The sequence below is a fragment of the Bombina bombina genome, chromosome 4 (assembly GCF_027579735.1).
Source record: "Bombina bombina isolate aBomBom1 chromosome 4, aBomBom1.pri, whole genome shotgun sequence".
Taxonomy (NCBI): domain Eukaryota; kingdom Metazoa; phylum Chordata; class Amphibia; order Anura; family Bombinatoridae; genus Bombina; species Bombina bombina.
In genome coordinates, this window is record NC_069502.1 from 10,872,721 (window position 1) to 10,887,569 (window position 14,849).

Genomic DNA, 14,849 nt, shown 5'->3' on the forward strand with positions numbered 1-14,849 from the left:
CCAGGCAATAGTCTGTGTATTAGTCTGAACTAGAGCCAGGTAAAAGTCTGCGTCTTAGTCTGACCTAGACCCGGGCAAAATTCTGCGTCTTAGTCTGACCTAGAGCCTTGCAATAGTCTGCATCTTAGTCTGACCTAGATCCGGGCAAAAGTTTGCGTCTTAGTCTGACCTAGACCCGGGCAAAAGTCTGCGTCTTAGTCTGACCTAGACCCGGGCAATAGTCTGCGACTTAGTGTGACCTAGTGCCAGGCAAAAGTCTGCATCTTAGTCTGACCTAGACCCAGGCAAAAGTCTGTGTCTTAGTCTGACCTAGAGCTGGGCAGTAGTCTGCGTCTTAGTGTGACCTAGAGCCGGGCAATAGTCTGTGTCTTAGTGTGACCTAGAGCCGGGCAATAGTCTGTGTCTTAGTGTGACCTAGAGCCGGGCAATAGTCTGTGTCTTAGTGTGACCTAGAGCCGGGCAATAGTCTGCGTCTTAGTGTGACCTAGAGCCGGGCAATAGTCTGCGTCTTAGTGTGACCTAGAGCCGGGCAATAGTCTGCGTCTTAGTGTGACCTAGGGCCAGGCAATAGTCTGTGTATTAGTCTGAACTAGAGCTAGGCAATAGTCTGTGTCTTAGTCGAACCTATAGCTGAGCAATGACTTCTGTGCCTATCTCACCTAGAATCAGGCATTCTGTGTTTCAGCTAGAGACAGGCAGTAGGCAAAAGTTTATCTTTGACAGTTTCTCTGTTTGCTAGTAAAAGACCGTCTTCTGTGTTTCAGTCGCACGTAGAGATTGACGGTTTCTGTATTAGTAAAGGGCAGTAGTCTGTGTCTCAGTCACAAGTAGAGCCTGAAAGTTTCTGTGTTAGTAAAGGGCAGTAGTCTGTGTCTCAGTCACACATAGACCCTGTCAGTTTATGTGTTGGTAAAGGGCAGTAGTATGTGTCTCAGTCACACATAAAACCTGACAGTTTCTGTGTTAGTAAAGGGCAACAGTCTGTGTCACAGTCACAAGTAGAGTCTGACAGTTTGTGTTAGTAAAGGGCAGTAGTATGTGTCTCAGTCACACATACAGCCTGACAGTTTCTATGTTGGTAAAGGGCAGTAGTCTGTGTCTCAGTCACACATACAGCCTGACAGTTTCTGTGTTGGTAAAGGGCAATAGTCTGTGTCTCAGTCACACATAGAGCCTGACAGTTTGTGTTAGTAAAGGGCAGTAGTCTGTGTGTCTGTCACACGTAGAGCCTCACAGTTTCTGTGTTAGTAAAGGGCAACAGTCTGTGTCACAGTCACAAGTAGAGTCTGACAGTTTCTGTGTTAGTAAAGGGCAATAGTCTGGGTTTCAGTCACAAGTAGAGCCTGACAGTTTCTATGTTAGTAAAGGGCAGTAGTCTGTCAGGCTGTATGTGTGACTGAAACCCAGTTTCTGTGTTAGTGAAGGGCAATAGTCTGTGTCTCAGTCACACATAGAGCCTGACAGTTTGTGTTAGTAAAGGGCAGTAGTCTGTGTGTCTGTCACACGTAGAGCCTGACAGTTTCTGTGTTAGTAAAGGGCAACAGTCTGTGTCACAGTCACAAGTAGAGTCTGACAGTTTCTGTGTTAGTAAAGGGCAATAGTCTGGGTTTCAGTCACAAGTAGAGCCTGACAGTTTCTATGTTAGTAAAGGGCAGTAGTCTGGGTTTCAGTCACACATACAGCCTGACAGTTTCTGTGTTAGTGAAGGGCAATAGTCTGTGTCTCAGTCACACATAGAGCCTGACAGTTTCTGTGTTAGAAAAGGGCAGTAGTCTGTGTGTCTGTCACACATAGAGCTTGATAGTTTATGTGTTAATTAAAGGGCAGTAGTCTGTGTCTCAGTCACACATAGAGCCTGACAGTTTCTGTGTTAGTAAAGGGCAACAGTCTGTGTCACAGTCACAAGTAGAGTCTGACAGTTTGTGTTAGTAAAGCAATAGTCTGTGTCTCAGTCACACATAGAGCCTGGCAGTTTATGTGTTGGTAAAGGGCATTAGTCTTTGTTGTCAGTCACACGTAGAGCCTGACAGTTTCGGTGTTAGTAAAGGACAGTAGTCTATGTCTCAGTCACACATAAAACCTGACAGTTTCTGTGTTAGGTTTTATGTGTGACTGAGACACACAGACTACTGCCCTTTACTAACACAAAAACTGTCAGGTGTTGTGTGACTGAGAAACACAGACTACTGCCCTTTACTGACAGTTTCTGTATTTGTAAAGGGCAATAGTCTGTGTCTCAGTCACAAGTAGAACCTGGGAGTTTTTGTGTTAGTAAATGGCAAGTCTGTGTCTCAGTTACAAGTAGAGCCTGACCGTTTCTGTGTTAGTAAAGGGCAGAAGTCTGTGTCTCAGTCACACGTAGAGCCTGACAGTTTCTGAGTTAGTAAAGGGCAATAGTCTGTGTCTGTCACACATAGACTATTGCCCTTTACTAACACAGAAACTGTCAGGCTCTGTGTCTCAATTGCACATAAAACCTGACAGTTTCTGTGTTAGTAAAGGGCAGTAGTCTGTGTCTGTCACACATAAAACCTAACAGTTTCTGTGTTCAGTTTTATGTGTGACTGAGACACACAGACTACTACCCTTTACTAACACAGAAACTGTCAGGTTTTATGTGTGACTGAGACACACAGACTATTGCCCTTTACTGACCGTTTCTGTGTTAGTAAAGGGCAGTAGTCTGTGTCTCAGTCACACACAGAGCCTGACAGTTTCTGTATTAGTAAAGGGCAATAGTCTGTGTCTCAGTCACAAGTAGAGCCTTGGAGTTTTTGTGTTAGTAAAGGGCAATAGTCTGTGTCTCAGTCACAAGTAGAGCTTGATAGTTTGTGTTAGTAAAGGGCAATAGTCTGTGTCTCAGTCACAAGTAGAGCTTGATAGTTTGTGTTAGTAAACGGCAATAGTCTGTGTCTCAGTCACACATAGAGCCTGACAGTTTCTGTGTTAGTAAAGGGCAATAGTATGTGTCTCAGTCACAAGTAGAGCTTAACAGTTTCTGAGTTAGTAAAGGGCCAGTAGTCTGTGTCTGTCACACATAGAGCCTGACAGTTTCTGAGTTAGTAAAGGGCCAGTAGTCTGTGTCTCAGTCACACGTAGAGCCTGACAGTTTTTGTATTAGTAAAGGGCAGTAGTCTGTGTTTCTCAGTCACACATAAAACTTGACAGTTTCTGTGTTAGTAAAGGGCAGTAGTCTCTGTCTCAGTCACAAGTAGAGCCTGAATGTTTCTGTGTTAGTAAAAGGGCAGTAGTCTGTGTCTCAGTCACACATAGAGCCTGACAGTTTCTTTGTTAGTAAACGGCAATAGTCTGTGTCTGTCACACGTAGAGCCTGACAGTTTCTGTGTTAGTAAAGGGCAATAGTCTGTGTCTCAGTCACAAGTAGAGCCTGACAGTTTCTGTGTTAGTAAAGGGCAATAGTCTGTGTCTCAGTCACACATAGAGCCTGACAGTTTCTGTGTTAGTAAAGGGCAATAGTCTGTGTCTCAGTCACATAGAGCCTGACAGTTTATGTTTTAGTAAATGGCAGTAGTCTGTGTCTCAGTCACACGTAGAGCCTGGCAGTTTCTGTTTTAGTAAAAGGCAATATTATTATTATTATCGGTTATTTGTAGAGTGCCAACAGATTCTGCAGCACAATAGTCTGTGTCTCAGTCACATATAGAGCCTGACAGTTTCTGCATAAGTAAAGGGAAGTAGTCTGTGTCTCAGTCACACGTAGAGCCTGACAGTTTCTGTGTTAGTTAAGGGCAATAGTTTGTGTCTCAGTCACACGTAGAGCCTGACAATTTCTGTATTAGTAAAGGGCAATAGTCTGTGTCTCAGTCACAAGTAAAGCCTGACAGTTTGTGTTAGTAAAGGGCAATAGTTTGTGTCTCAGTCACAAGTAGAGCCTGACAGTTTCTGTGTTAGTAAAGGGCAATAGTTTGTGTCTCAGTCACACGTAGAGCCTGACAGTTTCTGTGTTACTAAAGGGCAATAGTCTGTGTCTCAGTCACACGTAGAGCCTGACAGTTTCTGTGTTAGTTAAGGGCAATAGTTTGTGTCTCAGTCACACGTAGAGCCTGACAATTTCTGTATTAGTAAAGGGCAATAGTCTGTGTCTCAGTCACAAGTAAAGCCTGACAGTTTGTGTTAGTAAAGGGCAATAGTTTGTGTCTCAGTCACAAGTAGAGCCTGACAGTTTCTGTGTTAGTAAAGGGCAATAGTTTGTGTCTCAGTCACACGTAGAGCCTGACAGTTTCTGTGTTACTAAAGGGCAATAGTCTGTGTCTCAGTCACACGTAGAGCCTGACAGTTTCTGTGTTAGTTAAGGGCAATAGTTTGTGTCTCAGTCACACGTAGAGCCTGACAATTTCTGTATTAGTAAAGGGCAATAGTCTGTGTCTCAGTCACAAGTAAAGCCTGACAGTTTGTGTTAGTAAAGGGCAATAGTTTGTGTCTCAGTCACAAGTAGAGCCTGACAGTTTCTGTGTTAGTAAAGGGCAATAGTTTGTGTCTCAGTCACACGTAGAGCCTGACAGTTTCTGTGTTACTAAAGGGCAATAGTCTGTGTCTCAGTCACACGTAGAGCCTGGCAGTTTCTGTGTTAGTAAAGGGCAATAGTCTGTGTCTCAGTCACATAGAGCCTGACAGTTTCTGTGTTTAGTAAAAGGTAATAGTCTGTGTCTCAGTCACACGTAGAGCCTGACAGTTTATGTGTTAGTAAAGGGCAATAGTTTGTGTCTCAGTCACAAGTAGAGCCTGACAGTTTCTGTGTTAGTAAAGGGCAATAGTCTGTGTCTCAGTCACACGTAGAACCTGACAGTTTTTGTGTTAGTAAAGAAAGGGCAATAGTCTGTGTCTCAGTCACACGTAGAACCTGACAGTTTCTGTGTTAGTAAAGGGCAATAGTCTGTGTCTCAGTCACAAGTAGAGCCTGACAGTTTCTGTGTTAGTAAAGGGCAATAGTCTGTGTCTCAGTCACACGTAGAACCTGACAGTTTCTGTGTTAGTAAAGAAAGGGCAATAGTCTGTGTCTCAGTCACACGTAGAACCTGACAGTTTCTGTGTTAGTAAAGGGCAATAGTCTGTGTCTCAATCACATAGAGCCTGACAGTTTCTGTGTTTAGTAAAAGGTAATAGTCTGTGTCTCAGTCACACGTAGAGCCTGACAGTTTCTGTGTTAGTAAAGGGCAATAGTCTGTGTCTCAATCACATAGAGCCTGACAGTTTCTGTGTTTAGTAAAAGGTAATAGTCTGTGTCTCAGTCACACGTAGAGCGTGACAGTTTATGTGTTAGTAAAGGGCAATAGTTTGTGTCTCAGTCACAAGTAGAGCCTGACAGTTTCTGTGTTAGTAAAGGGCAATAGTCTGTGTCTCAGTCACACGTAGAACCTGACAGTTTCTGTGTTAGTAAAGGGCAATAGTCTGGGTTTCAGTCACAAGTAGAGCCTGACAGTTTCTGTGTTAGTAAAGGGCAGTAATCTGTGTCTCAGTCACAAGTAGAGCCTGACAGTTTCTGTGTTAGTAAAGGGCAGTAGTCTGTGTCTGTCACAAGTAGAGCCTGACAGTTTCTGTGTTAGTAAAGGGCAATAGTTTGTGTCTCAGTCACAAGTAGAGCCTGACAGTTTCTGTGTTAGTAAAGGGCAATAGTCTGTGTCTCAGTCACACATAGAGCCTGACAGTTTCTGTGTTAGTAAAGGGCAATAGTCTGTGTCTCAGTCACAAGTAGAGCCTGACAGTTTCTGTGTTAGTAAAGGGCAGTAATCTGTGTCTCAGTCACAAGTAGAGCCTGACAGTTTCTGTGTTAGTAAAGGGCAGTAGTCTGTGTCTGTCACAAGTAGAGCCTGACAGTTTCTGTGTTAGTAAGGGGCAATAGTCTGTGTCTCAGTCACAAGTAGAGCCTGACAGTTTCTGTGTTAGTAAAGGGCAATAGTCTGTGTCTGTCACACGTAGAGCCTGACAGTTTCTGTGTTAGTAAAGGGCAATAGTCTGTCACCTGTGCACATATAGAGCAGATTTTGATTACATCATATTTTCTCTGACTCTCATGTTAATCTCCTGTCTTTTATGCTATAGGTATGTCCATGAACAAGACTGGGATTCTGCCCAGCGTGTTGCAGAGCTGCATGACCCAGACAGTGTGGGCGACGTTCTGGAAGGACAAGCACGGTTTGCTTTTGGACAGAGGGAGTATCAGAAGGCAGAAGCTTTATTACTGCGTGCCCAGAGACCAGAAGTGGCTGTGCGTCATTACAAGGTACAGGCTTGCTTTTTGCAATGCATTATTGCTCTATGACTTTTCTTTATGACAGTGAAACTTGGCATACTGGAGTAGCTCTCATTGTTACTAAGTAGAGCGCTATAGGAGGCTGCTGCTGTCACTAAGTAGAGCGGTATAGGAGGCTGCTGCTCTTACTTAGTAGAGCGGTATAGGAGGCTGCTGCTCTTACTTAGTAGAGCGGTATAGGAGGCTGCTGCTCTTACTAAGTAGAGCGGTATAGGAGGCTGCTGCGGTTACTAAGTAGAGCGGTATAGGTGGCTGCTGCTGTCACTAAGTAGAGCAGTATAGGAGGCTGCTGCTGTTACTAAGTAGAGCTGTATAAGAGGCTGCTGCTGTTATTAAGTAGAGCGGTAATGGAGGCACCTACTGTTTGCTTATTACAGGATAATGCTGATGTAGTGTCTAATACCATGAAAATGTTTAAAGGGACAGTCTACACCTGAATTTCTTTCATGTAATTGACAAAAGTCCATGAGCTAGGGACATATGGGATATACAATACTACCAGGAGGGGCAAAGTTTCCCAAACCTCAAAATGCCTATAAATACACCCCTCACCACACCCACAATTCAGTTTTTACAAACTTTGCCTCCTATGGAGGTGGTGAAGTAAGTTTGTGCTAAGATTTCTACGTTGATATGCGCTTCTCACCATTGTTGAAGCCCGATTTCCTCTCAGAGTACAGCGAATGTCAGAAGGTTTTGAAGGGAGTATCACCTATTGAATGCAATGGTTTTCCTCACGGGTGATCTATTTCTTTCATGTAATTGGCAAGAGTCCATGAGCTAGTGACATATGGGATATACAATCCTACCAGGAGAGGCAAAGTTTCCCAAACCTCAAATGCCTATAAATACACCCCTCACCACACCCACAATTCAGTTTTTACAAACTTTGCCTCCTATGGAGGTGGTGAAGTAAGTTTGTGCTAAGATTTCTACGTTGATATGCGCTTCTCAGCATTGTTGAAGCCCGATTCCTCTCAGAGTACAGCGAATGTCAGAGGTACGTGAAGGGAGTATCACTTATTTGAATATGATGATTTCCCTAACGGGGGTCTATTTCATAGGGTCTCTGTTATCGATCGTAGAGATTTCTTCTCCTACCTCCCTTTTCAGATCGACGATATACTCTCATATACCATTTCCTCTACTGATAACTGTTTCAGTACTGGTTTGGCTATCTGCTATATGTGGATGGGTGTCTTTTGGTAAGTATGTTTTTATTACTTAAGACACCTTCAGCTATGGTTTGGCACTTTATGCATTTATATAAAGTTCTAAATATATGTATTGTACTGATATTTGCCATGAGTCAGGTTCATGTATTTCCTTTTGCAGATTGTCCGTTTCATATTTGGGGAAAGTAAATATTAAGAAATATTTTTCTTACCTGGGGTTTAGTCTTTTTTTCAATTGACTACTTTGTTTCAAATTGCGGGCTGACTTAGGCTCGCGGGTGTGCCAAATGCTACACTTTATTGCGACATTCTTAGCGCGAGAATTTTTTTGGCGCGAAATTGGCACCAAATTTTTTTCATTATTTATTGCCCCATTGATTTTTGCTTCTTGCCTTTTTCTATGTCAGAGGGCTATGCTATTTGCATTTCTTTCATGTAATTAGCAAGAGTCCATGAGCTAGTGACGTATGGGATATACATTCCTACCAGGAGGGGCAAAGTTTCCCAAACCTCAAAATGCCTATAAATACACCCCTCACCACACCCACAATTCAGTTTTACAAACTTTGCCTCCCATGGAGGTGGTGAAGTAAGTTTGTGCTAGATTCTACGTTGATATGCGCTTCGCAGCATGCTGAAGCCCGGTATTCCTCTGAGTGCAGTGAATGTCAGAGGGATGTGAAGAGAGTATTGCCTATTTGAATACAATGGTCTTCCTCTAGGGGATATATTTCATAGGTTCTCTGTTATCGGTCGTAGAGATTTCTTCTCCTACCTCCCTTTTCAGATCGACTATATATTCTTATATACCATTACCTCTACTGATTTTCGTTTCAGTACTGGTTTGGCTATCTACTATATGTAGATGAGTGTCCTGGGGTAAGTAATTCTTATTTTATTCATGACACTCTAAGCTATGGTTGGGCACGTTATATGTAAAGTTCTAAATATATGTGTTTAAACTTATATTTGCCATGATTCAGGATAATCAGTATTCCTTCATTCAGACTGTCAGTTTCATTATTTGGGATAATGCATATGAATAAATAATTTTTTCTTACCTTAAAATTTTTAAATTTACTTTTTTTCCCTGCAGGCTGTTAGGCTTGCGGGGGCAGAAAATGCTTTAATTTATTGCGTCATTCTTGGCGCGAACTTTTTTGGCGCAAAATTTTGTCATTTCCGGCGCCATAGTTGACGCCGGAAGTTTGTTCGTGGTTGCGTCATTTTTTTGACGTATCTGTGTACAGACGTTTTTTTGCGCCAAAAAATGTGGCCGGCGTTTTTGATGTCAGAGGATGTGGCGTCATACTTGGCGCCAAAAAATATGGGCGTTGTACTTGCCGCCAATAATGTGGGCGTCATACTGGTCTCCACCTTTTTTTCACATTATTTAAGTCTCACTTTTTTATTGCTTCTGGTTGCTAGAGGCTTGTTTATTTTGCATCTTTTCCCATTCCTGAAACTGTCATTTAAGGAATTTGATAAATTTAACGCAGATAGTGTCTCCATTAGTAATAATCCTTTACCTATTTTTTTTCCTTCAACATCTAATGTTCTGGATGTCCCTGTTAATGTAAAAGAATTTGTTTCTAATTCTAATAGGAAGGCTCTGTCGGTTATTCCTCCTTCCAGTAAAACTTCTCATATTTCAGATGAATTTTTAAGTGACCGCCATCATTCTGACTTATCTGTTTCTGATGAGGATCTATCTGGCTCAGAAGATTCTGCCTCAGATATTGACACTGATAAATCTTCATATTTATTTAAGATGGAGTTTATTCGTTCTTTACTTAAAGAATTGTTGATAGCATTAGATATGGAGGAGTCTAGTCCTCTTGATATTAAATCTATTAAGCGTTTAAATTCAGTTTTTAAACCTCATGTAGTTATTCCAGAAGTTTTTCCAGTTCCTGATGCTATTTCAGAAGTAATTTCTAGGGAATGGAATAGTATGGGTACTTAATTTACTCCTTCTCCAAGGTTTAAGAAATTGTACCCTGTGCCATCTGATAGATTAGAATTTTGGGACAAAATCCCTAAAGTTGATGGGGCTATCTCTACTCTTGCTAAACGTACTACTATTCCTACGACGTATAGTACTTCCTTTAAGGATCCTTTAGATAGGAAGCTTGAATCCTTTCTAAGGAGAGCTTATTTATGTTCAGGTAATCTTCTTAGACCTGCTATTTCTTTGGCTGATGTTGCTGCAGCTTCCGCTTTCTGGTTGGAGGCTTTAGCGCAACAAGTGTCAGACCATAATGCTTATAGCATTGTTAAACTTCTTCAACATGCTAATAACTTTATTTGTGATGCCATTTTTTATATCATTAGAATTGATGTCAGGTATATGTCTTTAGCTATTTTAGCTAGAAGAGCTTTATGGCTTAAATCTTGGAATGCAGATATGACTTCTAAGTCAACTTTGCTTTCTCTTTCTTTCTCTTGTAAGGTGTATCCAGTCTACGGATCATCCATTACTTGTGGGATATTCTCATTCCCAACAGGAAGTTGCAAGAGGACACCCACAGCAGAGCTGTTATATAGCTCCTCCCCTAACTGCCATACCCAGTCATTCTCTTGCAACTCTCAACAAGCATGGAGGTAGTAAGAGAGAGTGGTGAAATATAGTTAGTTTTTTTTATCTTCAATCAAAAGTTTGTTATTTTTAAATAGTACCGGAGTTGTGCTATTTTATCTCAGGCAGTAAATAGAAGAAGAATCTGCCTGAGGTTTCTATGATCTTAGCAGGTTGTAACTAAGATCCATTGCTGTTCTCACATATGTCTGAGGGGATTACACAGATGAGGTAAAACTTCAGCGAGAGAATGGCGTGCAGTTTATTCTGCTATCAGGTATGTGCAGTTATAATTTTTTCTAGAGATGGAAAACACTAGAAAATGCTGCTGATACCGGATTAATGTAAGTTAAGCTTGAATACAGTGATTTAATAACGACTGGTATCATGCTTACTCCCAGGGGTAATACCCTTATGATGTTGCAATATAAAATGTTTGCTGGCATGTTTAATTGTTATTATATATGCTTTGGTGATAAAACTTTATTGGGGCCTAGTTTTTTCCACATGGCTGGTTTAAATTTTGCCTAGAAACAGTTTCCTGAGGCTTTCCACTGTTGAAGTATGAGTGGGAGGGGCCTATTTTAACGTTTTTTTGTGCAGTTAAAATTACAAACTGTGACATCCAGCTTCCCTCAGGAGTCCCCTGTATGCTATAGGACATCTCTAAAGGGCCCAAAGGCTTTCCAAAGTCGTTTATTGGGGAAGGTAGGGCTACAGCTTGCTGTGGCAGTTGGTTGTGACTGTTAAAAAACGTCTATTTCATTTTTTTGCTCCGTTTTTTGAACTAAGGGGTTAATCATCCATTTGCAAGTGGGTGCAATGCTCTGCTAGTCTATTACATACACTGTAAAAATTTCGTTTGATTTACTGCATTTTTTCACTGTTTTTCAAATTCTGACAAAATTTGTTTCTCTTAAAGGCACAGTACCGTTTTTTATATTTGCTTGTTAACTTGATTTAAAGTGTTTTCCAATCTTGCTAGTCTCATTGCTAGTCTGTATAAACATGTCTGACATAGAATAAACTCCTTGTTCATTATGTTTAAAAGCCATGGTGGAACCCCCTCTTAGAATGTGTACCAAATGTACTGATTTCATTTTAGGCAATAAAGATCATTTTCTGTCTTTTAAAAAATTTTATCACCAGAGGAATCTGACGAGGGGGAAGTTATGCCGACTAACTTTCCCCACGTGTCAGACCCTTTGACTCCACCGCTTAAGGGACTCACGCTCAAATGGCGCCAAGTACATCTAGGGCGCCCATAGCGTTTACTTTACAAGACATGGCGGCAGTCATGGATAATACACTGTCAGCGGTATTAGCCAGACTACCTGAACTTAGAGGTAAGCGAGATAGCTCTGGGGTGAGACAAAATGCAGAGCATACTGATGCTTTAAGAACCATGTCTGATACTGCCTCACAATATGCAGAAGCTGAGGAAAGAGAGCTTCAGTCTGTGGGTGATGTTAATGATTCAGGAAGATACCTGATTCTAATATTTCTACATTTAAATTTAAGCTTGTACACATCCGCGTGTTGCTTAGGGAGGTTTTAGCTGCTCTGAATGATTGTGATTCCATTGCAGTGCCAGAGAAATTGTGTAGACTGGATAAATACTTGCAGTGCCGGTGTGTACTGATGTTTTTCCAATACCTAAAAGGTTTACAAAAATTATTAATAAGGAATGGGATAGACCAGGTGTGCCGTTCTCTTCCCCTCCTATTTTTAGAAAAATGTTTCCAATAGACGCCACCACACGGGACTTATGGCAGACAGTCCCTAAGGTGGAGGGAGCAGTTTCTACTCTAGCAAAGCGTACTACTATCCCTGTCGAGGACAGTTGTGCTTTTTTAGATCCAATGGATAAAAAATTAGAAGGTTACCTTAAGAAAATATTTTTTCAACAAGGTTTTATCCTACAGCCCCTTGCATGCATTGCCCCTGTCACTGCTGCTGCGGCGTACTGGTTTGAGTCTCTGGAAGAGGCTTTACAGGTAGCGACTCCATTGGATGACATACTTGGCAAACTTAGAGCACTTAAGCTAGCCAATTCTTTTATTTCTGATGCCATTGTTCATTTGACTAAACTAACGGCTAAGAATTCTGGTTTTGCTATACAGGCGCGCAGAGCGCTATGGCTTAAATCATGGTCAGCTGACGTGACTTCAAAATCTAAGCTACTTAACATTCCCTTCAAGGGGCAGACACTATTCGGGCCTGGTTTGAAGGAGATTATTGCTGATATCACTGGAGGAAAAGGTCATGCCCTTCCTCAGGACAGGTCCAAATCTAGGGCCAAACAGTCTAATTTTCGTGCCTTTCAAAACTTCAAGGCAGGTGCGGCATCAACTTCCTCTAATAATAAACAAGAGGGAACTTTTGCTCAATCTAAGACGGTCTGGAGACCAAACCAGACCTGGAAAAAAGGTAAGCAGGTCAAAAAAGCCTGCTGCTACCTCTAAGACAGCATGAAGGAACGGCCCCCTACCCGGTAACGGATCTAGTAGGGGGCAGACTTTCACTCTTCGCCCAGGCGTGGGCAAGAGATGTTCAGGATCCCTGGGCGTTGGAAATTATATCCCAGGGATATCTTCTGGACTTCAAATCTTCCCCCCCAAAAGGGAGATTTCACCTTTCACAATTATCTGCACACCAGATAAAGAGAGAGGCATTCTTACACTGTGTACGAGACCTCCTAGTTATGGGAGTGAACAGGAACAGGGTTTTTACTCAAATCTGTTTGTGGTTCTCAAAAAAGAGGGAACCTTCAGACCAATTTTGGATCTAAAGATCTTAAACAAATTCCTCAAAGTTCCGTCGTTTAAGATGGAAACTATTCGTACCATCCTACCACTGATCCAGGAGGGTCAATATATGACTACAGTGGATCTAAAGGATGCTTATCTTCACATTCCGATACACAAAGATTATCATCGGTTTCTCAGGTTTGCCTTTCAAGACAGGCATTACCAGTTGTAGCTCTTCCCTTTGTAAAGATTCTTGGGGCTGTAGCTAATCCAAAGGTTCTAGGGTCGCTTATGGCGGTCCTAAGGCCGCGGGGCATTGCAGTAGACCATTATTTAGACGACATCCTGATACAGGCGTCAAACTTCCAAATTGCCAAGTCTCATACGGACGTAGTACTGGCATTTCTGAGGTTGCATGGGTGGAAAGTGAACGAGGAAAAGAGTTCTCTATCCCCACTCACAAGAGTTTCCTTTCTAGGGACTCTGATAGATTCTATAGAAATGAAAATTCACCTGACGGAGTCCAGGTTATCAAAGCTTCTAAATTCCTGCCGGGTTCTTCATTCCATTCCGCGCCCTTCGGTGACTCAGTGTATGGAAGTAATCGGCTTAATGGTAGCGGCAATGGACATAGTGCCGTTTGCACGCTTACATCTCAGACCGCTGCAACTATGCATGCTCAGTCAGTGGAGCGGGGATTACACAGATTTGTCCCCTCAACTGAATCTGGACCAAGAGACCAGGGATTCTTTTCCCTGGTAGCTATCTCGGGTCCATCTGTCCAAAGGTATGACCTTTCGCAGGCCAGATTGGACAATTGTAACAACAAATGCCAGCCTTCTAGGTTGGGGTGCAGTCTGGAACTCCCTGAAGGCTCAGGGATCGTGGACTCCGGAGGAGTGTCTCCTTCCAATAAATATTCTGGAACTAAGAGCGATATTCAAGGCTCTTCAGGCTTGGCCTCAGTTAGCAACTCTGAGGTACATCAGATTTCAGTCGGACAACATCACGACTGTAGCTTACATCAACCATCAAGGGGGAACAAGAAGTTCCCTAGAGATGTTAGAAGTTTCAAAAATAATTTGCTGGGCAGAGATTCACTCTTGCCACCTATCAGCTATCCATATCCCAGGTGTAGAGCACTGGGAGGCGGATTTTCTAAGTCGTCAGACTTTTCATCCGGGAGAGTGGGAACTCCATCCGGAGGTATTTGCACAACTGATTCATCGTTGGGGCAAACCAGAACTGGATCTCATGGCGTCTCGCCAGAACGCCAAGCTTCCGTGTTACGGATCCAGGTCCAGGGATCCCAAGGCGACACTGATAGATGCTCTTTCAACCTGGCTTATGTGTTTCCACCATTTCCTCTGCTCCCTCGACTGATTGCCAAGATCAAGCAGGAGAGAGCATCTGTGATTCTGATAGCACCTGCATGGCCACGCAGGACCTGGTATGCAGATCTAGTGGACATGTCATCCTTTCCACCATGGTCTCTGCCTCTGAGACAGGACCTTCTACTTCAGGGTCCTTCCAACCATCCAAATCTAATTTCTCTGCGGCTGACTGCCTAGAGATTGAACGCTTGATTTTATCAAAGCGTGGCTTCTCCGAGTCAGTTATTGATACCTTAATACGGGCACGAAAGCCTGTCACCAGGAAAATTTACCATAAGGTATGGCGTAGATATCTTTATTGGTGTGAATCCAAGGGTTACTCATGGAGTAAGGTCAGGATTCCTAGGATATTATCTTTTTCTTTCATGTAATTAGCAAGAGTCCATGAGCTAGTGACGTATGGGATATACATTCCTACCAGGAGGGGCAAAGTTTCCCAAACCTTAAAATGCCTATAAATACACCCCTTGCCACACCCACAATTCAGTTTTACAAACTTTGCCTCCCATGGAGATGGTGAAGTAAGTTTGTGCTAGATTCTACGTTGATATGCGCTTCGCAGCAGGCTGAAGCCTGGTTTTCCTCTCAGAGTGCAGTGAATGTCAGAGGGATGTGAAGAGAGTATTGCCTATTTGAATTCAATGGTCTCCTTCTACGGGATCTATTTCATAGGTTCTCTAT

The 14,849-nt window shown here is 42.5% G+C and overlaps 1 protein-coding gene across 1 annotated transcript in view; it reads left to right on the forward strand.

Moving 5' to 3' along the window:
* IFT172 (intraflagellar transport 172) overlaps window positions 1-14,849 on the forward strand; it is a gene marked incomplete in the record, with an annotated part of 949,422 nt that overhangs the window by 437,165 nt on the left and 497,408 nt on the right. The window contains 1 exon segment of the mRNA XM_053710932.1: window positions 6,061-6,241. Within this exon segment, the coding sequence (XP_053566907.1) occupies window positions 6,061-6,241 (181 nt within the window).